General features: G+C 49.5%; 1 protein-coding gene across 10 annotated transcripts in view; it reads left to right on the top strand.

Annotated features, from left to right (window-relative positions):
• The window catches only part of CADM1 (cell adhesion molecule 1), a 174,947-nt gene that overhangs the window by 101,619 nt on the left and 46,951 nt on the right, over window positions 1-26,377 (top strand). For all 10 annotated transcript variants that reach the window (XM_054086830.1, XM_054086832.1, XM_054086833.1 and 7 more), the window contains exons 2-4: window positions 19,498-19,644; window positions 20,699-20,851; window positions 24,650-24,787. In XM_054086830.1, coding sequence (XP_053942805.1) covers window positions 19,498-19,644; window positions 20,699-20,851; window positions 24,650-24,787 — 438 coding nt within the window. The remainder of the gene's footprint in view (window positions 1-19,497; window positions 19,645-20,698; window positions 20,852-24,649; window positions 24,788-26,377) is intronic.

The following is a 26,377-nucleotide window of genomic DNA, read 5'->3' as shown; positions in this document are numbered from 1 at the left end:
CCTTACTTTGGGAAGGGATGGGGAAAGACAAAAGCAAAACTTTCAATGAAAGCTGCTAAACCTTTCAACATGAATAGATGTGGGCTTGTTAATTGGGATCGCCGTTTGAAACGTTCCCGCTGGCTTCGGTTGTGTGTCCCAAGCTCCAGCCGGCGGGGGACGGGGGTGGCAGCATGGGAAAATGGCTGAGAAGCTGCGACTCTTTTGAAATTCGCCGTTAATGATTTTTGGCGATGGCGATGAGGCACGGGGGGAGCATTTTTCAGACCAGAAAAGTACTGCAAATGGGTTTTCTCAGTTGACCAGGTCTCTTCATTGCAAAAAGATGACACAGGACTTTGGAAGGAGGTTTGCTTTCTCTGCCTTCAGTGCCGTCCTCATTAGCTGTGACATGATGGGATGTGCAGGAGCTGCTCTGGCTGAGGTTTTTATTCCTCAGTGCCCCCAGCCCGGCAGCCCTTTGGAAAGCAGCAGCCAGGCTCACCAGTACAAGCTGAGTGCTGGTGATGGGCGCTGTGTCACGTAGGCTGGTGGCCGCCCTCCGTGCTTCATGGCAAAGTTCCCTTTTGGCTGCTTAAGGTGCACGGAACCAGCCGTTCCCCACCCTGCCAAGAAGCGTTAGGAGGCGGCTGTCAAAGATACGGGGCAGATGCAGCCGAGCTGCACCACGCACAACCCATGCCTTGGATGCTGCTCATGGATCGACCATCCCAGCGTGCCGATCGGCTCTATCCTCTGCTCCCCGGGCAGCCTGGGGTTGAAGAGGGACACGTTGAATTCGTTATATTGCGTTTCGGTTGGAAAGGCAGAATATGGCAGCTGAATTTCCTCCTTTTCTCATTCCTACCCCCGTTTGATTACGCTATTGTTTCTCTGGGCGTATTAAAATAGAACTCGACTCCGCTCATTATCCGCTGTCCCCCGCGCTGCCTCTGTGTAATTGGCTTGCTGCGCTCTCAAAATCCTCCGCTTTGTGCAGCGAGGTTTGCTAATGAGCAGAATGTAATTCATTTTTTTTTTTTTTTAGGAAATTATACAAAACTGCGTACCCATAAACCCTTGTGATTCATGATGGTTTGTTTTGTTCTCGTAAGGCGACGCAAACTCAAAAAGCCATTCCTCAACCTGCAGAGGCTGCTCCCGGCTGTCTCCAGGTAGAGCCGAGGAATAATTCATCCCCAACCGGAGAAAGGCACGCGCTCGCTGATCCATTCCAGTTGTGCCGTTTAGCTCTCCGTGTTCAGGGCGGTGATGGAGAGGTGCACTGCGCCCAAATTCAGTATCCGCGGGAGAGAAAGGAATGTTCTTAGTTGGAGCAACCCGGCTTATTTTCAGAGTTAAGCATATGGTGTCTGTGTCAAAGTGTTTTTCCACAAAAGCCGGGTGTTTTATCTCGTCAACCGAGCTTAATGCATTCCATTCACGGGATCGTTATTCCGTGGTAATGAATTTCAAGCAGCAGCCCGAGGAGCCGCGCTCGCGCCACGCACTTGTTGCAGAGAGGTTGTGGGAGATCTGGGTGAGTTCTTCGTGTAACTTCAGAGGTGGAACCTCGCGCCTTGCGAGGATTCAGTGATTTATGATGCCTGGAAACCCTTCTAGCAAACAGCCAGCCCACCTTGTGAAAAATAGTGAGATGCAGCCCTGTCAGGCTTAAAAACCCCCAAAGCAAGAGCATCCTCAGTACAGAAGGTGCCCAGCTGGCATTTTTGCAAAAGCCATTTGGAATCATAAAATTATGGGATGGGTTGGGTTGGAAGGGATCTCAAAGCGCATCCAGTTCCACCCTGCTGCCATGGGTAGGGATGCCTCCCACTGGATCAGGGTGCTCAGAGCCCAGCCTGGCCTTGAACACCTCCTTGAAGTTGATAAATTGCTTTTAAAAGCCTGACTGAGCCAGACTGTAATTATGGTGACTTGCTAGAAAAATACCCGCGGTGAGTTGTACCGAGGTGTTTGTAGCTCCAAATCATGGCACATCACGCAGTTGATTGCCAGCAGCGTTCCTGAAAGGTCGGGATTTCTGGATTTTAAAGAAGGATGTTCTTGGCAGACCTTGCTGTAAGTTAGAGGGGGTTTTATGAAGTGTTTTTAGATGCGAGTGATCAAGGAGAGGGATTTCTCTTGCTTTCGGATGCAAGTGCAGCTCCTAAATAAAGCAGCCAACTGCTGAAAACGTAAACTCTCACGACTGTGCTGCTGCGTGGTTTATTGTGGGGTTCTCCATTGAAAAGTTGAGTCCTGTTTTTAACTATCCTACCCTTGATGTGCTGAGTATGAGAGGGCCAGTCCGACAGTTCGTTAAAAGCTGGCAAAACCAAGCGGATCTCGTCGAACTGCTGGGATTTGAGAAAAGAATTGTGAAGGAAGTGTAGAATTTAAGTAGTTGGCAACATCTGTGGAAGGTCTGGCATCTCGTGTGGCGCGTCGGGTTTGAGTGTGCGTAGCTTTGATGGTAGAGCACAAGGATAAGCTGCGAGAGGGTGTGATTTTGATATACAATCCCAAAATCTCGATATTGTTTAGGTTGGAAAAGATCTTTAAGATCATTGAGTCCAACTGTAAGCCAAGCAGTGCCAACACCACCACTAAACCATGTCCCTAAGCAACATATCCGCATGTCTCTTAAACCCCTCCAAGGACTGAGACTCCACCACTTCCCTGGGCAGCTTGTTCTAGTGCTTGACAACCCTTTCAGTGAAGGAATTGTTCGTGAAATCCAATCTAAACCTTCCCTGGTATAACTCGAGGCCGTTTGCTCTCGTCCTGTCACTTGTCAGTTTGGAGAAGAGCCCAGCACCCACCTCACCACAACCTCCTTTCTGTGAGCTGCAGAGAGTGATGAGGTTTCCCCTCAGCCTCTCCCAGAAGCCTTGTTCTCCAGACCCTTCCCCAGCTCTGTTCCCTTCTCTGGCCACGCTCCAGCCCCTCAATGTCCTTCTTGGAGTTAGGGGCCCACAACTGAACCCAGGGTTTGAGGTGCAGCATCACCAGTGCCAAGTGCAGGGGGACGATCCCGTCCCTGCTCCTGCTGGTCACCCCATGACTGATCCAAGCCAAGAGCTGTTGGCTTTCTTGGCCACCTGGGCCACTGCTGACTCAAGCCTGGAGCGTTGTGTGGGGTTGATGTGACTGAAGTGCAGGACCCAACACTGAGCTTTGTTGAACCCCATCCCATTGACCTTGGCCAACACATAAGAAGGACAGTCATTTATGTTCCAACTATCTGCTCGCTTCCTTTGCACGGCTGCCTGGCGTTGCTCCCACCAGCCCGGGCATGGGTGCAGGATCCTTACCACAGCAGCGATATTTAGTGTAAGCTCTGTGCTGGGTGGTCTGGATGTGGTTTCCTGGAAGCCTCGTTGTAGAGGCTGCTCCCACTTTTCCACCAGGCCATTGGAAAGGCCAATGTTTGAACACAAGCACCTGGTGACTCCTCCAGCTGAGTATCCCTCGTCCGTGCCGGCTCCTCCTGAGTGTTTCTGAGAGCTGATCCGGTGGCTTTAGGTGGCACCAAGCATGTCATTGTGTATTGTCGCCCCGAGGAACGTTGTCACTCATCGTTGCTGCCGTTGTCTATTCCAGGCTAGAAGAAGCCAAGCCCTCGGTGAAGCCGGGCGCGGCGAGGAGCTGCGGGTGTTTTGAGGACACTTTGTTAATCCTGGCCACGTTGGTGCCGCGTGCAGGGAAGGAGAGGTTTTATTTGATTCTCATAACGGTAGAGATAATGTTGGCTTTGTGACAGTCCTGAGCAGAGCTGTTCTGCAATACCCTTCGCCGTACGCGACGTGAATGGCTCGCAAGGTATCAAGCCTGCAGGATGTTTTTCTTGCCTTTCAGTGCTTGAATGGATTGCGTCGGTTTATTGGAATAGCGCTGACTTTGTGCTCGCAGTAATTAATTCCAGTTTCCGGGCTGGGGGGGAGGTTGGTTATAATTTCCTGCATTCTTTTATCATAAGGCCAAAGGAGAAGCTCAGAATAGCAAACAGAGAGGAGTGCTGCATGCATGCATTTTAAATCCAGTTTCAAGCAGTTAAGAAGATAGATTTTTAGTGAAGTGGTCTCGCTGTGTTGGCATGCAATTTAAAGCAAGGTAACCCGGAGGATTGGTGCCAGGATATGGTGTCCCTGGCCTTGCTTCTGGCTGTGGTGGTAAAGCTGTATCCCCTTTCTAAGGGCAATTTAGTGCACTGACAGATGGTTTTATCTACGAGTAGCGTTCATGTTTCAGGGCGGGCAGGAGGAGGATTGGTAGGAGGGGGCAGGATTTTATAGTGACCCAGCTCCATTGGTCCCCGGAGCCTGCTCTTTGAGCTGAGGAACACGGCAAGTGAGAAGCACGGAATGCATGTCCTCCTGCCTGCACTGTTCTTAGGGATATCTCTGCCCACGGCTTCCCATACGCTGGGGACACAGAGAAAACAATGCTACAGGAGGTGGGAAAACTCACTTGAGAAGTAGAAGGGCAAGAAAACTGGGGGAAGAATGACTTTCTTGGACATTTTCATTGATTTGGGTTTTTTTTCCTCAATGATGGGAAGCACCTCCGGGCTCTTGCTGTTCTCGGGTCCTTCCTAATGTTGCTTTTCCTTCATGGCTGGTGGTATGCACAGCACGCGTTCTCATCAGAGATGAGCGCCTAAAGACAGGCAGCATGGGCCCGTGCACGTTGACATGGACTTGATGATCGCTTGGTCCAACGCTGATGGGTTGGACTTGATGATCTTAGAGGTCTTTTCCAACCTTAATGATTCCATAAGCATAAAGGCTGAGTCGGTAACTTGAGTTCTGACTTTAGTCCAAGTGTTTGTGATTTCCAGCAAGGGCTGCAGTTTCCCGTAGCTGCTCTAAAGCTGCCGGCTTGGTCCTGGTGAGCATCACGGCAGCCCCACAACAGGAACGGCTTCCAGCCTTTCCAAAAAGGTACAAATGCAAAGCGAAACAGCACTCGGGGGTTTAAAGCGTTGCCTGATTGCTGCGGTCCTTCCCTTCTCCCCTCTCCGGGTGCAGAGGCGGGAGCCAGGTCCCCGAAGCCCTGCGATGCCTGTTGCCTTGCCAACACGGCGCGGGGGAGACGTTGGAGCCGAGCCGGTTGCTGCTGCAGAGCTGCAGCGCCAGGCAGATCAGGGCAGCGGGGAGAGCGAGGAAAGGAGGAGGAGAGCCTCTCCCCTCTGAAAACACACATTTACACAACTGCAGGAAGGGGAATTAATAAACACTTGCAGAAACATTCGGCATTCACCTCTTGCTACTTCTGGAATTGTACAACAGCATAATTTTTTAATAATGGTAATGATGAAACATCACTTTCAAATGTTGTTTTTTTGCCTTTTCTGCTGTCTCAAGCTGCAAAGTCAGGGAGCTCGGCATAGTTTACAGTCGACTGGGTGCCCGCTATCCTTATTGATGGAGCTGATACCTGCTGGTGTTTACCATGTGAATATCAAGGAGGAGCAGTAAATTGAAAATTGCTTCTAATGGGCTCAGTTTACATGTTTTAGTGCTTCTCGGGAGAAAACAAGGAATGTTGAGATTCTAAAATAGAACAGGCACAGCGCTGTCTGGGAGCGCACGTTGCTCGTGTTTGTCTTTCTTTACAGTTTGCATCCCTTTTGTGGTAGCTCCAACACACCCTTAAGCGGAAAGCAGGCACGGAGATGTCACTTTATCCTAGACTTCCTACCTGCTGCGGCAGGAACACCCTGCATATGCGATGCCATGCATCGCCGCGTGTCCGTTGCGTAGCCCCTCTCATCGGAACCGCGCAGCCCACCGAGCCGTGATGGTCACGCTATCCCTAGGAAGGAGGTAGTGGCGTGATCCTACCTCACTCTCTGTGTTGGCAGCCAGAGACTCGTAGCTTGAGCGGATGGGAACGCAGAAGGTGCTACAGCGAAACAGGGTCCTAACGAGCAAAGCAAAATGTGCTGGTTCCTTCTGGTGTTCCCCAAAGTCCGAGCAATGATTTCTGCCTCCTCCCATCCAGGTTTACAGAGCAGAGCTGGATGTTATCCTGGTGGGATTGTCCTTTGGGACCGCTGTCAGGGTTTGGTGTGAGGCTGCTCATCCTGCCCCTGCGTTTGGGGCATCTTCTGGAGCTGCATTAGTGCACAATAGTTAAACGTTGCCTGTCCTGCCGTACGCAGGAACGCAGCAAAAAATTAACATTTCAGTCGAAAAGATGAAAATATGGAATGCGAAGACTTCTCTGGCTGCCGTTTTGCCTTGGAGCGTGCTGCTTCAGAGGCAGCAGCGATCGAAGGCACTAGCTGGAGCTGTCTCGTTCTTTCTTCAGGCAGTGTTTTGATAAATGTTGATGAGTTTAACTGTAAAACTAAATGACATTTATAGCACGATGTATGCTTTACCCATTGCTTAATTATATCTAATGGTGCTGGATGTAAAAGGCATTTACCATTTTACTTTTGTTTAAAATGACAATCTAAACCGCGAGGCCTATGGGGCTTTGTACGGAGATGAAGACGTAATTAAAAACTAAGTACGATCTATTTATAAAAGGCAACTGCAACTCTCAGAAATATGTGATAAAATTCACAAAGCGCTCGGTAAGAGAGGTGCTCGTTGAATTCAGAGGCGCTGGGCTGTGGCTTGCTGCTTTTGGCAAGCTGGGCGAGCAGAAAGGTCAAGCCTTGTCCTGCTCTCGCTCTTGCCAAGGCACACGGTCTCCATCCCTGCCGTGGCTCCTGGAAGGGCTGGGGCAGCACAGGCAGGGCGTGATGCTCCTGGTTGGGGATGGATCCAGCATCACAGGGGCTTTGGAGCACAAACCGCCTGCTGATTTGAGCAGGACCGCATCCAAAAGTGTTTTCTTTCCTGTTATTTCTCTGTTTCTATTATGGTCTGGTTACTGTTGTTCGAGAGGCAGTCAGAGGGATTTGGTTAATGCAATTTATAAGATCATAGAATCATGGAATGGTTTGGGGGGAAGAGACCTCAAAGACCATGAAGTTCCACTCCACTGCCATGGGCAGGGACACCTCCCACTGGATCAGGGGCTCTGAGCCCCATCCAACCTGGCCTGGAACCCCTCCAGGGATGGGGCAGCCACCACTGCTCTGGGCACCCTGGGCCAGGGCCTCCCCACCCTCACAGCAAAACATATCTGCCTAAGATCTCATCTCAATCTCCCCTCTTTCAGCTCAAAACCCTTCCCCTTCTCCTGTCCCTGCCCTCCCTGATCCAGAGCCCCTCCTTGGCTTCCCTGCAGGCTGGAAGGTCATGAGTTTATTTGAGTGTGCGGTATGTCCTTTCCTTCCATTCAGCTTTTGCCTTGACAGACGCGGCTCCTCTGTCGAAAGCAGGGAATGAAGGATGAGCAGGTACCAAGCGAGCTGCATCTTTAAAAACAAACCCTGGATCAGAGCTCTGTGCCTCCCCTTCGGCTGGCAGAGCTCTTGACAGCAGCCAGGAGTGTGTTCAGGAGCGTCTGCCCTTTCTTTTCTCTCCACGGGCTTAGACAAAGCAAATCCCGTACAAAAAGGGGAAAAACGAAATACCAGACTGCATTTTATTCCTCCTCGCCTGGGAGAAGAGGTGGGCGAGGCTGACGGCGAGGCCGCGCAGGGTCTGCAGCGCGGAGAGGGATGTTTGGAGACATTAGCATTGGTCTTTTACTAACATTTATAAATCCGATGGCTGGCAGATTGAGAACTGACTCCATATTTTTTTCTTCCTCTTCTGTCAAATAATAAATATGGTAAAATAGCTCTCGGAGCCACTTTTATCGTGGGGATGAATCAGGACAGTTGGTGTTGTAAGAGACGTAAAACTTACAAATATGTTGCCCTTTAGGCTGGCATTCATCATCGTATCTGATCCCGGTGCTCGACGAAAGGCTGTCGTTCTGCCTTTTTATCCTTTCTGGGAATATGAATTGGAAGGGGGACTCACTTTGATCGCGATGCTGCAGCTCAAATTTCCTCTCCCTGTTTTTTTTGGGTGTAACCCTCGTGTCTGTCACCCCTCCTTGACAAAAGGTTTTGTCTCTTATCTAAAATAATAAAGAGTGGGCAAACCCTTAAAAAAGAGAAAGGAAAGGAACCCCCTCCCCAAACACAGCGCCCCTTCCTCATCGAATGGTGTGTGCACAGCTGATGTGCTTGTGTTGAGGTGACGTGTCCGTCCTGCCGACTGGGTTTCCCAAATATTCCCTGGCAGCCCAGGAGCTTCCAGAAAGACATGAGATGGAAACTCGCTTGGATCTTTAGGAGAAGATGGGGGTATTGAGAACAGGTGGACAGACTGGCACTGCTTGAGCATCCTGTTGCTATGGCCAAGGTCGCCCACGTAGATGAAGTTTGCAGCTGGAATGCAAGGGCAGATCCCTGATGTGCGGTAAAACTTGGGGTTATAGAGTGACCAACTGGAAGGGTTAGCCCTGCACTCGCCCTGGCTGCCGTGGCGCTCCCAGGTTTTGCTTTTTGCGTGGATGCTGTTCCCATCAGGTGGTGACGGGTTGGGTTTTGCTTTATTCAGCCTCGTTACATTGGTGTTGGTGGGCTTGGTTTGGTTTTATTCAGCCTGATTAGATTTTATCTATATAAAGGAATATTGCCAAGGGAAGTTGTGGCTGCCCCATCCCTGGAGGTGTTCCAGGCCAGGTTGGATGGGCCTTGGGCAGCCTGAGCCAGTGGGATGTCCCATGGCAGCGGGGTTGGAACTGGATGAGCTTTAAGGTCCTTTCCAACCCGAACTATTCTATGATTCTTTAACTCTATGATATTCATTTTGGGGAAGCCTCCAGCAAGCACAATCAATGGTTTCTGACAGGACCCCATTTCTTCCTGGGAAAGAGCGTAGCAGCATTTTTTGCCTTATTGCGTGTGTGTGGAAGACCTGGAAAACATCAACGGTGTGAATTCTAGAGGGTGGCAAAGCAAGAGACACATTGCACTTCCATCGTTAGCTATGCTGACCCCTGGAAGGTTTGGTTTCCACGCGGTGCGGCCTCTCCGTGGCAGAGCTGGAGCGAAGCATCCAGATGGCTCCTGCTGGGATGCTCCCGTGGGTTCGGATGCAACCGGGCAAAAGTCTGCGGAAGGGAGTGTTCCCAGCGCTGTGTGGGGCACGTGGGTTCCATATGGGACCTGGTTGAGGACAGGGGTGCTGTGTGCATCCTCGGGGTGGCAGGGGACTGGAATCCGGGACAGTGAAGTTCACCTGGATGTTCTCACCAGAAAAGGTGTGGAGCGGGCAGACGGTGCACATGAGCAAAGCGCCTCAGCTGATATTCCAGCAGGAGTGGAGATCGGCTTTTCTCCCCCGACTGCAAACTGGGAATTAACTTCAAAGGGCAAACTATGAAGTGCCCTTAATCCGTGAAGGAGAGCTCATCCCTGCGCGTTCAGCGTCCGGTGGATTTGTACGTGGTGGAGTGGTTTCAATGGACAAGTTCTCAGCTGTCCGAGCTACTGAATGTTTTGCCTTCTCGTTGGGTGCAACGGCAAACACTTTGGGCAGGAGTTCTGCCGGTGTTTTATTGAAGCCGTACAAAACACCTCCTGTGTGTAATGCAGCGAGTGGAGTGCTGTGATTTAGAGCTGCCAACGTGCTGCCTCGGCCAAAGAACGAGAATTGGCTGGAATACCCCAAGAAAAATATTGTATTCTAATTTGTTATCTCTCATCCCATTGTGTTTGGGGACACTTTCTACAGGTTGGCACATTTGTTAGGAATTTTGTCATTGACTTCTTGCCTTTTACAGAGGCAGAACTAAAGATTCTTCTGAAAGGCTTTAACTTACACGTGCTAAGGATGGTCCTTTAGGAAAGAGATCTGGGTGATGTTGATCAAAATTCATGTTGGGTGCTTTATGGAAATCCAGATTTCTTGGGTTTAACAGAGATTATTGAGCTGCACATTATGACAGATGCTGCTGCTGACAGGGGAAAAATAGGGTGGTAAAAAATCCACGCAAAATAGGTTATAGGTTTGGATATAAGACAGGTCTGCTTATTAGAGTCAAATGAAACCCATCATCTGACCTGAAACGTTTTTCCTCATTACTGGAAAATCCCATTGTTTTGACTAATCCGTATTAGTGGGGTTTTGTCGAGGGAGTGAGGCAGGGGCTGAGGTGTCTCAGAATTCAGTGTGTACCAAACCAGGCTTTGATTGCAACAGCATCTTCAGGAAATGTTTGGAGATGACAACGAGCATCTTAGAGATGAAAGTCTGGGCTGCTCTGTGTCCTTGCATGTAATCCCAGCAGGAGATTGTGAGTGGAGGGTGCTGAGGGAGGGTCCAGTCAGAGAATCATGGAATGGTTTGGGTTGGAAGGGACCTCAAAGCCCACCCAGTCCCACCCCCTGCCATGGGCAGGGACACCTCCCACTGGATCAGGGGCTCCAAGCCCCATCCAACCTGGCCTGGAACCCCTCCAGGGATGGGGCAGCCACCACTGCTCTGGGCACCCTGGGCCAGGGCCTCCCCACCCTCACAGCAAAACATTTCTCCCTAAAATCTCATCTCAATCTCCCTTCTTTCAGCTTGAAACCATTCCCCCTTGCCCTCTCCCTGCCCTCTCTGATCCAGAGCCCCTCCCCAGCTTTCCTGGAGCCCCTTTCAGCACTGGAAGCTGCTCTAAGGTCCCTCCAGAGCCTTCTCTTCTCCAGGCTGAACAACTCCAACTCTCTCATCCTGGCCTCATACAGGAGGTCCTCCAGCCCTTGGATCCTCTCTGTGGCCTCCTCTGGACTCGCTCCATCACCCTTGTGTCCTTCTTGTGCCGAGGACTCCAGAAGCGGATGCAGAGCTCCAGGTGAGGTCTCACAGAGTGGAGCAGAGGGGCAGAATCCCCTCCCGCGGGGGCTGCTCCCCTCTGCGGTACCTGATGGACGCCCTCGGCAGCGCCGGTTTGACGGCTGTGGGGAGAGGGAGCAGATGGCAGAGTTCCCTCCCAAGAGACACTTGCCAGATCGGAGTGTGACCGGTGCCATGCTCAATCCGCAGCGTGTGGCTGCTGCCAGCCTCTCCCGCGTGGACGTGGAGGTGACAGCACAGGTGACAAACCTGCAAAGACACACATTCTCTCCATCGCGCTGAGGGTTCAGCAGAGGCTGCCGTGGCTTTAGCCCCTTGTGACAGGGAGAGAAACCAACGCCAGGCAGCGAGGGCTGTAAAATGATGTTGTTCTGGTAATGTAAATGGACTGGATACACTCGTTGGCTGTGAAACCAGACTATTCCATCAGTGCTTGCTGCACGTACCTGCAGGAGCCTGCTGGCCATCAGGCTCGAGCTCCTAATGCAACAAGGCATGGCAGGGAGAGGAAATTCCACGTCTGGTTTGTACTCGGGATTAATCAAGGTCTCCTTCCTCAGATCTAGGATGTGTGTGTCCTTGTAGCGATGTAGCTGGGAGATAAAATGCAGATACAGAATTCTGTATCAGGGCGGCATTAATAATAGATGAGTGTTGATCCTAATTGAGTATTATTTAAACACACTGAAGGGAGGCAGCAGTCTGCTGGGACCGTCTTCTGTTGCCAAACTGCTTCTCCCCTGCTGATGCTGCTTCCAAGTACTCCTTTCTGTAGGGAGACAGGAGCGTTGGAGCTCAGGCGATGTCCTTGACACATGATGGCTTGCGGTGTTGGCTGGGTGTAGGGAAGAACACGGATGAAAGGTACCCATCTTGTCTTTCTTCGGAGCCCGTGTGTAGCTCTGCCCTTTACCGCACTTTTGCTCCCTCCTCCATGCTCTCTCCCTGCGTCTCCCTTCCCCTGATGGACCCCTTCTTAGCCCACGGGCATCTCTCCAGGGATGAATTCCTCATCCTACCTCGCTTTCTCAGATCTTTCCACCAAAAGATCACTCGAGTCTCCTGTGCAGCTGCTGAGGAGCGGTGCTCACAGATGTCCTTTGGATGATGCTTTGAGAGACCTCTGACCTTACCAGAGCAAGACAGGCTTTTAATAAGTGACCTTTTGCCATCTTGCAATGGACTGTCAGCTTCCGGAGTAAGGGCAAAGAGATCGGCTGCTTCTGTTCCTTGAAAACTCTTATTCCAGGAAGTTTGTTAAACATTTGAGCATCCCCGCGAAGATAGAGACAGATAGAAATGGAACGAACAACCACAGTAGCAGAATCTCCTATTTAAAAGTTGTCAAATGGGTTAAGAAATCGGTTCTAAACCAGGAAAAAAACGCAGATTTCCAATGTAGCCACGGGGACAAAACGTGTAAATTGTGCTTTGAGACATCAGCAGCTCCTTGGTGGCAAGGGTGACGTGTAGGATTCCTCCTTCAAATGGTCCAAACGCATTAACTTGAAATATGATTGTGCTCCGAAAGGCTAAATTTCTGGCGATCGTTATAAATTGCTGCTGTCACGAGATTTGGTTAGAAATGAGGAATAAAAGACTGAGATTTGCAGAACAACAGGATTTGCTGCGAAAACCTGTGCTGATGCTGCGAGCTGAGGCAAATTCTTCCCCTCCTGGTTCCCGGGAGCCTTGTTTGCCGCTTTCACCCCTCCGGCAGTGACAGATAAGATCCGTATTGATCCTTGGCATCCGCCGGCAGTGACCTTTGAGGGGACGGGCGATGTATGGCCCTGGAATTTGACCTGTCAATATCTGGGTAATAGAAAGACGAGGCTGACAGCTCATCCCAGCTCAGGTGGCAGGTCATAAATCTGCGCCCATGTGGTTACCAGAATGCGAGGGGAGGAGGCGAGCGGTACTGATGGACAATAGGAAGTTAGGAAATGCTCTAAGCCGAAAAACCCTTTGGCCAAAAGCACCTGGGCTTTTATTCTTCAGATCCTAAGAAATACTTTCTTGCCATCATCAGATGGGATGCGGGCAAACTGGTTTCTTCTTGTCAAGTGATGTTCCCCATGCGCGTGGAGCCACCATCGGTGCTCGCTGTTCAAATGGCACCTCGGAAAACACCGGGATTGGGAGGGTTGCTTCTCCGAAGGGGTCTGTTGGAAGTGAGATGCTGTTGGCTGCCAGAATCGGTAGCACTGAGTCTTTCAGTAGTTCGGAGGGAAGATGATTCAGCAGGGGATTTGAGACCTAGCGGTGTTTAACATTGGTTTTTTTGACTCTGTACCATTTGGGTTACAAACCGGTCGAAAGAATTCCCCGATGCCGTTTCATCCGGCAGAAATTCACAAATGTTTAAAGTAAATGCAGCCTCTGGTGTCAGATCGGGGCTATCGGCATCTTTCATCTCTGCTCTTTAAGCGGGAGAAGCCATAAAGGTGGCTATAGCATTCCTTTTCTCTCCGCAAATGTAACAGCTGCATAACTTGCTTGAATTTGTAGCTTTTCTGAAGAGTTGTTTCGTAACGTAAACGCGCTGCCCGCGGTAAGTCATTTTTAGCACAATCTTGCATGTTCTCTCTGAAAGGCAGAGAGGAATTCAGCGAGGAAGAACGAGCTGGAGCTCGGTGAGGGTTGGGGAAAGGGCCGGGCGCATCGCTGCTGAAAGGTGCTAAAAGCGTTCCCACGTGTGTGTGCTCGCTAAAATATGGGCTGAGAAAGAGGGGAAACAGGTCCCCGCGACTGCAACGGCTCAGGAAAACGTGTGCCAAAGAGATGAAATAGCTGGCGCCGAGGATGCGGAGTGGCAGGAGAAGGTTTGTCCCTGCAGACAACATCAGGGATGCACATGGAAACGTGCCGTACGGAGCAGAAGCTCCGCGGTGGCCGGTCCCGGCTCTGGGGTCACTGATGGGGATGCGTGTGGATTGTGTACTGTCCGTCCCAAACTACATACAGGCTCTTCAGCCCAAGGTTGGTGGTGATGCCTGTGGGAAGAGCAGCTGACCTTCACGCGGGGAAGGGTGGAACGACTGCAGCTCGGGGAGAGTGAGGAGAAGGCATCTTAGCATCCTTAGGGTGATGCTAGACTGGGTAGGAGCAGAATCAGCAGTGTCCTTTCTCAAAGCCATTCTTCTAATCCGTGGCAGTAAGGGGAGAAGAATCTGCATTAAATTTGAAAGTTAAAATATTGTTAGAAGGTGGAAAATACCAGTGGAAATGGCTGTCATTCCTGGTGCTCAGTACAGAGGGGTTTTCACTGGGCAGGACTGAACCTCGGAGTGGTGCGAGAGACCAACCTGCACAGCAGAACAAGCTGGAGAATGAGACTTTTCTAAAATTCTATTTGTTTGCCACCATGACATTTTGAAGAGCTTTTTGCCCTGGGAAGCAGAATGGTGTTTGGGCTGTGCTGAGGCAGTGGCCATGAAGAAGATGTTGAAGAGAGGGTAAGAGCTACTTGAATGCAGGAAAATCTCCGAGGTACTTGACTCAGGGCCACAAAACTGGTGAGTAGAGCTTGTTAGAAGACAAAGTCACTGTTTCAAAACGCTAGTTGTAAATCATGGTGGAAAACAAGATTTTCTCTGAGGATGAGGATGATGGACCTCAGAGATGCGCAGGCATGGCCCCAGACTTGGTGGCCTCGCAGGGCTTCCACTAGGGATTAAACATGGGTGGAAGCAGCAGCAGCTGCCCTTCCAACAGGCTGAGAGAGTTGGGGTTGTTCAGCCTGGAGAAGAGAATACTCCGGGGAGACCCTAGAGCAGCTTCCAGTGCTGAAAGGGGCTCCAGGAAAGCTGGGGAGGGGCTGTGGATCAGGGAGTGCAGGGAGAGGGCAATGGGGAATGATTTTGAGCTGAAAAAGGGGAGATTGAGATGAGATCTCAGGGAGAAATGTTTTGCTGTGAGGGTGGGGAGGCCCTGGCCCAGGGTGCCCAGAGCAGTGGTGGCTGCCCCATCCCTGGAGGGGTTCCAGGCCAGGTTGGATGGGGCTTGGAGCCCCTGATCCAGCGGGAGGTGTCCCTGCCCATGGCAGGGGGTGGGACTGGATGGGCTTTGAGGTCCCTTCCCACCCAAACCATTCCGTGATTCTATGATTCCCTTTGCCTGAGTGTTTTCACACTAAGCTCTTTTATGGGAGTGGGTGATGACACCCCTGTCTGCGTGTACTTCATGTACACCTCGAGGAAATCAGACTGGACTTCAGAGTGGGTTTTGAAGCATTACTTCCCGATGCCAGACGCAATCCTGGTACAGGTCCTGTTCAGCTGCAGCAGCGTTTGCATGTGATGAGCGCCACGGCATTTGCACGTGTATTTTGTAGGCAGACTGGTCTAAAATTGTCATTCTTTCGCCTGTGAAAAGATGTCATGAAATCAACTCTGTAGAAAGCAATTTCCTTTTCTTGCCAGCACAATTAGCGTGGATTGTCCATTCTTCTCAAAAGTTCAAGTGTGACGACTGTAGCTTTTTAAAACAGCTTCTCCAGACTTCAGGACCAGATGCACCGAGCTCCAGCAGCTCCTTCCAGCACAGCATGGTCCGTGTTCTTCTTCCTTGAAGCAAATCTGCAGGGAAATTCAATGACGATTTGATTCCCTTCTTTTGCCTCTGAAAGGTTTCTATGTCTGATCACGACAAAAAGTCTGTTTGGTTCCTTCAGTCTTCTCCAGAAGATGGTTTGGGATGTTTATTTTGGAGGGATGCTATCTCCATGATGGGTGGAGAGCGCATGGAAACTGCTCAGGGAAGAGACACAGCGACAAGGAGACAAAGCTTTGGCAGGAGGTGGATTGCTGGGTGTCTATAAAACCTGCTTGATGTTGCTTCCAACTTTGGCTGCTTGTTTAACTACCACATTCCCTTTAGGCAGCTGAATTGATAGATGAGTTTTGACACTCAAATTACATTAATTCTGTGGAAGGATCATTGTGTCATTCCTCGAGCACGTGAACAAATAGTTTGTGTACCTGTGTGGGTTGTTTCCTTTGACTCAATTTATTAAGAGGAATTGTGTTTAAGTTTATGGGCTCACATAGTTCAGGTATGGCGAAAATGACTCTTGGAAAGCACTCGTATCTCCATCCTGAATCAGCAGCACTCACGGAGGAGTCCCTGTGCCCCCTGTTTTGTCAGAAGTTGAAGAACCATGCTCACAAACACGTATTTTTAATCTTTCCCTCTTCTCTCCTTGACACTTTCTCCTCTCCCGGTGTGCGGCAGGTGAAGAAAGAATTGATTTTAAATGCGACCACTGCGTGTAAGCCAAGGTCCCCGGGCTGTGTCCAGCTAGGAGGAACTTGTTTGAAACACAATTTACTTGTCTGTGCCTGGCTTGGCAGCCTGGAAAGCAAAGACTGTTGTGGTCAAAGGCGGACAGACAAGTGCAAAAATGAGTTGTATAGGTTCCAGCCAAAGCCGTTCCTCAGGCGTTGCATCCCTCTTCTTACTCCCCTTCCAGTAAGTGTCAAATACGGTGTTGCTTTTTACATTGCACAGCAAGCGAGGCCAGAGAGTTGCTTTGGGTAACAAAGGGAACATGCATAGCCATTTTTTTCCCTTCCCCGTGCGTTGCAGGTTTATGGTTCCTCATTAATCCCGTGTACGTGTGTTATGTCTACAGCTCATCTTGAAGCTCCCTTCGGAGGTCACCTCCTTCCATGTCCCTGTTCCCCTCAACGTCTTCCTCTTGAGATCACAGTGATCGAAACTCCGAGTCAGGTTTGGAGTGTGTCCGTTACGCGCCTTGGGGCCCTGGGAGAGGGTTTGGACCAAGCAACAGGAATCCCTTGTCTGACACAAGGACAACACGCGTAGCTTTTACAGTTTTTTCTCCTGTAATAGCTGAGACTCTATCAGTCTATCCCGTGCCATTCCGATGGGGTTTTCCCATTGTCCCTGCTCATACCCCAACCCAAAGCCTTGCTAATCGGACGGTGTTTAAAGTTCTTTCTCAAGAGCAGCTTTCCTTTGCTGTCATTCTGTGTGGGATCCATAAACTTCATTTCCTAGTCTTTCCTTTTCTGTGACACGTTGGCGTGCTCTAGAGCGTCTTATTTTAATGCTCCTGAAAATACGTATAAACTGCTAGTAAATATTTACCGAGGAACATCCTGGGATGGTGACCTGAAGGCGGGCCTGAAGAGTTCTCACTTCACGTTGTATTTTTATTTAATTTAGAGTTTGTAATTGATGTTCAGGGCAACGAACATCCTTGTCTTGGTGAGCGGGAGGAATACAGACACCCCAAAGCGTTGCCTTGTACGGCCTGATGCTTTCCGTTAAGCAAGCAAATTCAGGTCAGCGGAGCCAAGAGGGCTTTGCAGACAACGGCCGGATTAGACGCTCTTTGATTTGGAATAAATACACCAGGAACGTGCGGCTGGAGATGCCGGCTGCTTCGGCGCGTCCTTACTTGCACCCTGCCTGTCGTTAGCCCAGGGAGAACAAATGCTGTCTTGAGAAGGATCTTGATGCCAGCCTGGACTGCAAGGCTGGACTTCTAAAGCCATCAGTCAGTGAGCTTTAATGTAGCGGCATCTCAGCATGAAAAGTTTCAGTGGCTTGAACTTCAAATAATTTATTTCTAAATTACTTGCACTGTAATTCTTATTAATTCAAACAGGCTGAGCTGATGTAAAATTCAGTAAATGGAAGGAACAGTTTAATGAATTGAAAATAGGATTGAGTCTTTTAAAGTAAATGTAAAAAAATATGCTAGCAATAATTGCTGAGATGGAAATCGAATCTTAATAGCTTTGTTAATGATTTGTAGTGACTATTGCGTTTATGAGAACATATCAAGCTGATCCTTGTGCAAAAACCTTGTTTTGAATGGGTTTGATAAAATTATTCCGCAGAAGCAGTTAGGAAGGTTAATATTTCTCCTTGCACTGCTGTTGAGGTGTTGGAAGGTGGTTTGCGCCGGAGCCTGAGTGTGGCTGTTGTGGATTGTTGTGATTCTATGAACTTGCAGGAAGGGAGCAGGAGCCAAAAAAATATCGATGATTGGTTCTTGGCACTTCTTGCAATGGGCCTGGGGGACTCTCTGGTGCAGGAGTTATTGTGTTTGGTAACTTTTCATGTTGCTGGGTAAAGTTCATCAATCTGGAGAAAGGAAATTTATACCAAGAAGGCAGAAAAATATGCCCAGGCTTCAACTTGGTGCCATCAGGCGTGGAAAAGTGTCTGACAGTTTATCCATCTCTTTCTTCTCAAACGATGCAAACGTTGTCAAACACTTCTTTCCAATGCACCTCAAATAAATGCAAGTTAGAAAGAAGAAAAGATGGAGAGGATGCAAGATGGGAGCAAAACCTGCCTGGCTTTAATGTTTGCAGAATTTATTAAAATCCTATGGGTTTGCATTTGTCGGGGCGGAGGCAGGAGCTGGATGCTCTCCCAGCCACGCTCCGTGCTCTTCAGCAGCAGAGGGTTGCTCCTGCCCGCCCAGCCTTTGGCCGACTGCCTGTGCACCTCCACTTCGTTTGGCAAATTGGCAATCAAAGGTTTGAAGTCTTCCCCCTTGTTTCTTTGCTTCCTGGTCCGTAACGCCCGTGGGGTTGGGAAGCAAACCCACGTCGTTACGGAAAGGGGCTCCAATTAGCATTTCCATGACTGGAGCCCCTTGGGTGCTGTGCCCGGTCCTGCCTTGGCTCCGTGCTCTTCCTAACCCGACGGACACTTGGTAGTTATGGAAAAATTGAAATGCAAAGCGTTGTTTTCCAATTCCCATCCTCTGCATTCTTGAGCATGGGAAGCAAATGTCTCGGTGCGCGTGTGATGTAATGATTCGATTCATTAGGAGGAGAGTTTTGGAGGTGATGACCTGTAAATGATTACAAGGCTCACACGGCATAATTGCATCGGATTCTTTTTTTCCTGCCTCTGGACGTTAATAGCGCCTACTGATTACACCGAGTGAGTAAAAACTGGTTCCCTAAAGTCTGTCTGCTCGAGTCAAAGGATAAATGCCTCTTAGAGCGAATTGTTCTTTCAAGGCAATTTAACCAAATTCATCTTTTGAGAGAGGAAGTGAATTTCTGCCGTTCCATGTGTGCAGTGTGGAAGTTGCTCCCCGGAGGCTGGGACGAGCATTAAAGCATGGAGAGGTGTGTAGCAGCCAGCGAGCTATTTCCCTCGTCCGCTGCCTTCGGTTGTGCTTTAAAATACAGCAGAGAGCGTATGTCGGGATAAAATGACTTCTCCACAATAAAATATATGCTCCGTGATGGGGCCGTGCTGTGGGCATTTTACAGTTAGCCATAGAGTTGTGCTTTTTCCTCTCTTCCCATCCTAAAGCTCCCCAATCCAATTTCTTTCTTGTAGAGGTGGCTGGTACTATTTGGAAGGGAAAGTGTGTGTTGTGTTCCCTGGCAGTGCTGTTTTGAGGGGTTGACGTGCAGATAGTGGTATCTGTGCTGGGAAATTAGTGCCAATCCCTAAAAAACCAAGGGTTTGTGTAGTCACTGGTGCTGGAGGACCAAGAGTCAGTGACTCAGTGGCTGCTGTTCCTTCATTGCCTGCTCCAGGTTCCTTCTTCGTTAGGCTGCTCCGTTCAAAACCCAAGGTCATTTTGGCAGAGTAGCCCATGGGTCATAATGCTGAGCATGTGATGATGATGGTGGAGCCTTTCATTCCCAAACGAAACTCGGTGACATCGTTTCTGATGTTGCTTTTCCCTCTTTGCTCTCTTCTGAAGGTGATGGCCAGAATTTGGTTACCGAAGACGTGACGGTGGTGGAGGGAGACGTCGCCACCATCAGCTGCCGGGTCAAGAACAGCGACGACTCAGTGATTCAGCTCCTGAATCCCAACAGACAAACCATTTATTTCAGAGATTTCAGACGTAAGTTGCCTCTTTGCTTGTTTGAGAGCAACTTTTCCTGCGCCTCGCGTCATCTCGGGAGAAGGGTTTTGCGGAGATTTCTTCTTTTAATGTAATGCCAGACACTTAAAGTTTAGTCAATTCTTCAGAGGGTAGATGAGACAGGCAATCATAATCTTTCTCCTTAATGGAAACCTTGATGGTCCCCTTTAAAAGTCAAACCGTCTTACTTTGCAATAGGAATTGATTGTAGTAATTCAGGGTGAATTGCAATTGAGTGCCAAATATTTAGCTGACACAAACAAATTGAACAGGGCAACACCGCGACGGCGCAGTGTTCTCAGAGGTAATCTTTTTGGTTTGAAGACTGAAAATATCGAGGCAATCTGTGCTTCTTTATAACCAAAACAAAATCTCCCATCGCTGCCACGTCCGGGGAATGAGCCTGGCTTTGGTTCCTGTTGTCACAGCACCGCGAAGCACAGCAGCTGCAATGAAATGCTCTGAATCGTGTCCCTTTGGGGACAGGACGGAGAGTGCGTGGTGCCAGCGTCGTGGAAACGCACAGCCGCCGCGCTCTCCTCTGAGTTGCTGTGTGTTCCAGCGACGTACGCGTGCGGGAACTGGCTTGGTCCGCTTGTGTCGCTATTCGAGGCCCTTGTGTTTCACTGGTGAGATTGAAAATGGTCACTTTCCAAATTCCTAAAAGCATTCAGGCAGCCGTTACTGGTCAGGAAACAAATTGCAAACTATATTTTTCCCAATTCTTTCATCTTTCGCGCTGTCCGCAGTCCACTGACTGCACAGTCAGGAATGGGTGTGTATGGAAGTGGATTTTCATGATAAGGGATTTACCTACGTGTCCCTAAGCCGTCTGATAAAAAAGCAATGTCTAAAGATTTCGTGGTGATTCGCTGGGGTTGATTCTTTGTAAGAATAATAACGTTTGATAGGTGCAGACGTAAAGGTAAGGAGTGGGATGGAGGCTGCATGGGGTGCATCCTTCGGCTCTGTTGTGTGGAGAGGGGCCGTCGCGTCTCTCTTCGCAGTCGCTAAGGGTGTACTTGCTCTGCAGCGCTGAAGGACAGCAGGTTCCAGCTGGTGAACTTCTCCAACAGCGAGCTCCGAGTGTCCTTGACGAACGTCTCCATTTCTGATGAAGGACGATACTTCTGCCAACTCTACACCGATCCCCCCCAGGAGATCTACACCACAATTACAGTGCTCGGTAAGGACCGATCGGGTGCTTGCAGGGAATTCTGGAACCTTTGGGCACGCGGGCTCAGCGGGATAGGGCTCTGCATGGCATTCAGAGAGCTCCAGCCACCCGAGAGCTGCAACTCTCCAGGGTTCAAACACAGCGAGGACTTGAACGCTGAGTGCTCTCCCAACGGAGAACGGCTCAGCTCTCCAATAGCTCCGCACAGGTTGGTGCTTGAAACAGCAGGAACTGCGTTCCGGAGGGCTGCCAGCAAACACCAAGCAGGTTGTTCGGTGACGTGTGGGTTGCATGTTATTTAGTATGGTTCTCGGGTCTTTCTCTTTTTGTTCACGGACAATTTTTTGGCTTCAAAGAAGGAGCAGAGGTGTAAGCGCGAGGGGTTCTTCACTTCCAAGTCTCTCATTTCCTTGGGCAGGTCACTTGGAGAGCCTTCAAGGTTTTCCTGCCCTGCGAGGAGCAGGGTTTAATGCCCATCTGGGTTTGCAGGCAGCCTGCGAGGAGCAATCGTTTGCGCTGTCACCCTCTGTATGTGCATCCGAGTGCATTGTTGGGTTTTTCAGGTTCCTGTATGTGTATCCGAGTGCATTGTTGGGTTTTTCAGGCTCCTGTATGTGTATCCGAGTGCATTGTTGGGTTTTTCAGGTTCCTGTATGTGTTTCCGAGTGTTGTTGGGTTTTTCAGGCAACAACCTGCCAACATCCTAGAAGGGACATCAGTCCTGCCCAGGGCTGGGCAGAGTGGCATGAGCTGTGCAAGACCAGCCCTCCTCCGTCACAGGTCTATTTTCTTTGGGGCTCATTTCTTAGGAAGACAGGAAGAGAAGTCGTAGTGGTTGCATCTCGTTCGGTGAAGTGAGAAAGAAGTCAGCCAGAAAGTAAAAGCTGTAGAAAGTGTCTCTCAATAATTATCTGGTCCGCAGAGGGAAAATAAATTAACATAGATGCTTCATAGTGTGGTAGGTAGTGTTATTGATCGTTGTGTTTCCAATAATCAGACTGCCCCGATCACATACCGAATCTTTTCTTCCAAAACTTGGGGATTTCAGAGATTACACTTTAATGACAAACGACAGCATCTTTGCCCCGTCTGTGATATTCCTTAAGGGCAAACATCAGCAACAGCATCGCTGGTGAAATCCTGCTGTTATGAAGGTGCAGATGTGTTTGTATATTTGTCAGTTGGTTTGTGTAGCCAGAGAAGTCTGGAGTTCAGCTACTGGAAAGTGAGAGCTTCCAATTAATTTTAGGGGAAGTTTGTTTCACGTATGAGGGAAGAGCTCTGGGTTTGGGATCTGCTCATGTGCTGCAGAGCTGGAGTGAATTCTGCCCCCTCCTCGCGATGCACTCACCCGCAGTCCTGCCAAGCTCTCCCCTTCCCCTCGCTCCTGGGCTTTGCAGGGCTGCGGCGCACGTGCAGGACCGACCGACGCGGTTACTAATAATAGCGACTCCCGCTATTAGAACCACTTCGCCAGATTAGCAGCGGGTTTTAGGACTCTATTAATAGGAGGACCCGAATCACGGAGGGTGACTCAACAAAGATCTCATTCACTGATTAGTTTAAATCTTCCTCCTTTTATTTAATGAGATTTGGGTTTAAACGTTGTTCAAACAATATTTAGCAGCATTTCTGCTCCAGCTATTACCTTTATCAAAGTTTTAGGGCATTTTCTGGCGTTGGTAGGAATAGGACACTCTCTTCCAAGTCTTCTCTCTAATCATACACACACAGAAGCAGGTTTTTGGGTTTCATTTCGAGGCCAGGTTGGATGGGGCTTTGAGCACTCTGATCCAGTGGGAGGTATCCCAGCCCGTGGGAGGAGGGTTGGAACTTGATGGGCTTCGAAGTCCTTTCCAACCCAAACTGTTCCATGATTCTGCGATTCATTTCGCTGCTAATAATGCTAAGAAGGGGTGTTTGAAACAACAGTTCATGCTTTATTTGCCTACAAGGAAGGACTTGCAGCGTGGCTAGCGTGTGCCTGCCTTTCTCTGACATCCATAAAGCAGCTGGTGGTTTCACCTTCATCACGTTCTTGGGCCAAACCTCCATTCACAGAGCAGGCAACGCAGATGGATGTTTATTGTTCGAAGGCTGAGATGGGGACTGTTTATCTTCGCTAGCATTTGAACTGAGAGACTGGGGACAGTTACACCAAGGATAACACGGCTTCCCTGTCTTCCCTGTTACCGACTCCCTAATTAGGAGAGCAAACGAGCCGGGGTGGGTAGAGCTGGACCTTCTGGGAACATACTCGGCACTAGAGATCCCATGGTCATCACTCCGCCTTGGCTCTATCAAAGAGCGGTTTTGCTGATCGGCTGCTAACGATATCCGCCGCGGAGGGCAGAGCCAAGCGTTGAGGCATCCTTCTTTGTAGTCAGGATTCGGAGAGAGCTTTGCGCTCCCTTTTTCCTGCTTTCCAGTGCTCTTCTCCTCGCTCTCCCGTGTACTTTAAAGTCTTTGGTGACGCGGTATGGAGATTTATTCATGCTTAATTGGAACATGTGAAAATCTGAAATATGTAGCCCGTTCTGTTCTTTTTAGAGGAAAGCCACAAGTGACTAATTAGTCCATTTGATCATCTGGATGGTATTTATACATATTTGTTCTTCATTAGCTCAAACCTGTGTTAGTCACATTTGAACTATGCAGTTGCTTAATCATATTGATCAGAGCAAAGTTGAGTTTCGTTTGGAGGTCCTGGGGATTTCTGGTACTGCAGCCCTGTGCTCCGTGAGTTCTTGATGTTCATTTTTTTTCTGGTTTGGTTTTTTTTTCCTTACTAGTGGCCAGTGCTTTTCTAGGGAAGAGATTCCTTGACATCCCTGGGTTATTCTGCTGTGGTGGTGGCCCCTGAAGTTCTAGCCCGGCTCAGTTTGCCCACAGAAGTTTGCCCCATCCCTGGAGGTGCCCAAGGCCAGGTTGGACGGGACTTGGAGCCCCTGATCCAGTGGGAGGGGTCCCTGCCCATGGGGCAGGAGGTGGAACTGGATGGGCCCTGAAGTCCCTTCCACCCCATACCATTCCATCATTCTATGAGTATTACCGGGTTATTTTGCGTTGAATGTAGTCTTCGAGCTTTGTGCGTCTTGATCCATGGATATTACATGGCTGAGGAGAACGGCAAATTAACATCCCAAAGGAATTGCTGTGTCCCTCAAGTGCCGGTCGCCTCACTTTCCTCTCCAGGATGGTTTTGTTTGGTTTATTGTGGTTTGATGGTGGGGACAGTGTTGTTTCAAAGGTGATGGCATTCCGCTCAGTGCTGGGTGGCTTTCTGAGTGTCTTAAATGAGCTTGGTGTTTGCTGGCTTGCTTCCATCCTTCCGGCTGCGTCTTGAAGCTGAACAGCAGGAGAGAAAAATTGCCTTGCGAGGTGAGAGGCACGGTAAGTAATGCACTTCCAAATGTCAGCTTTTGTGTTTCCTCCCCTCGTCAGGAGAAGTCAAGGAGTGTGCACAGAGTCAAGCTGAGGTTTTAAATAGCAACGCACACAACGGAACAGGGCAGGAGACTAAAGCTCTTCTCTGGAGCGGTGCCTGCCTGGAGAGGGAACAGAAAGTTATGAATCTGATAAGTAATAATTTGTGAAACCTCTGTGATTATTGGTGGAGAGTGAAAGTGCTCACTCTCGATTATGGTGAAACCACCTATCAGAGGGTTTGATCGATGGAAAGATCAAATAAACGCTGGTGCCTGGTTTCCTCCAGGAAATTTTACATGCTTTCCGGACAGTTTTGTGTTCGTGATCAAAAAACACTCTTTACATCAAGTATGTGTTGTGTTGTCTTTTTCCTTGTAGTCCCGCCACGCAATTTGGTAATTGATATCCAGAAGGAAACCGCCGTCGAGGGAGAAGAGATTGAGCTGAACTGCACTGCCATGGCCAGCAGACCAGCCACCACCATCAGATGGTTCAAGGGAAACAAGGAGCTGACCGGTAGATGTATCCTCTCACTCGCTTTTTTCAGATTACGGAATGCTGGGTGTTTGTTCTCTGCTACCGGTTTAAGGGGAGAAATAAAAGGAGTCGAGTGAGCTGCTTTAAACGCCAGCTCAGGAGCAAAGGAATATGTGGGCAGAGAGATTATTCTCTGACACAGAAGGGCTGAACTCCATTTTGTGCTCTGCCAACCTGCCAGCCTCGAGCGCAGGGGCTGGAGTCTCTCTCTGACCTTGAGGAGCCCCAGCGCTGTGAGTGGAATTTATTTCCGCCGTGGCTTCTGTAGCGCTCGGCCCTTTTTGAGGCACGAGCGAGATCATCCGCACTTTGGGCTGTAAGGATTTTCTGTTCACCTTCCCGTCTGGCTCTCTTGTTTAGAGAGCGTTTTCTCTGTGTTGGGTTGAATATTCATATCCGATGGGTTTCTCCTGCTCCCTGAAGTCTGGCTGCTTCCGCTATTTGCACATTCAAGTCACTGACTCTGATTGCCTGTGACGTGCTGTTAGTTTAAGTCTGCGTGCGGATGCGAGCTCGGCTGACAACACCTCTGTGCTTTACCCGGTCTGAGGCACTGAGGGCTCTCTGCACAAGTCCACACTCATTACTTCAACCCACCTCCCTACAAGGGCAAGCTAAAATCCTCGCTCCAAGAACGACACCTCCGAGCAGGAATCATAGAATGGTTTGGGTTGGAAGGGACCTTCAAGATCATATAGTTCTAATCCCCTGACGTGGGCAGGTTGAGAGCTGAAGGCCCCCTGATAAAGGTGGCATCCAGACCTGCTGTCCCACAAAACCATGTCCCCCTGATTCCTGGTTGTCATCCGAGTGCTGCAGAGCTCTTCCAGTGATCCCTTCCCGGGGTTCCTTCCCCATCCCGGCAGGCAGCAGCATAGCAGTATTGGACCCTTCCTGCTTGACCTGGCTGGCTCCTTGATTGAGTTTTCTTGTGTTGGCGTTGGAATCCAAGTTTTCCCTTCTCTTTTAAGGCTGCTGGGCTGAGCAGCAGTTTCTTGCGGTGCCAGCTCACCTTGCTGATGTTTTGGATTACTTTTTAAAGTGAAACAGAGAAACTGAAATACTTGGTTGGAGGTTGTGAATAGCATGAAAGCGCAGCTTCTCCCATCAGAAAGCCTGTTCTCCGAGTATCAAGTACTTTGCAGCTCTCCTCTGGTTCGCTTTAATATAGGATACAGGAACAGTTTGTGTTTGAAAGACCTCTGAAGTTACTTCTAACGTTGTGACTGTGAATTCTTAAATGAAAAGCCACAGATGAGAGTATTTGAAAACGTGTTGTCAGCAAGCGCTTGCTGAGTTGGTAGAAAAACCCTTTTCCTCCTGTCTTGCCTCGTCTCCCTCCTCGTTTCCGTGTCACACATTACAGCATCCTTGGGGCAGCCAGCCCTGCGCTTTGCTCCAACCACCGCCCCGGTTCCCTCCTTCGCATGGAGCACTGCGGAAATGTTTCCGCCCATCAATACTAATTTTAATTGAGTTAATCCGTTTAATCACATCTCTAGCTCGTGGTTGCTCTGAGAGTGGGAGGGGATTTGTAGCTGCATTGATTTAGGGAGTTGGGGGTTTGAG

The sequence above is a fragment of the Cuculus canorus genome, chromosome 23 (genome assembly GCF_017976375.1).
Source record: "Cuculus canorus isolate bCucCan1 chromosome 23, bCucCan1.pri, whole genome shotgun sequence".
Classification (NCBI taxonomy): Eukaryota; Metazoa; Chordata; class Aves; order Cuculiformes; family Cuculidae; genus Cuculus; species Cuculus canorus.
This window is presented reverse-complemented; position numbering and strand designations above follow the sequence as displayed.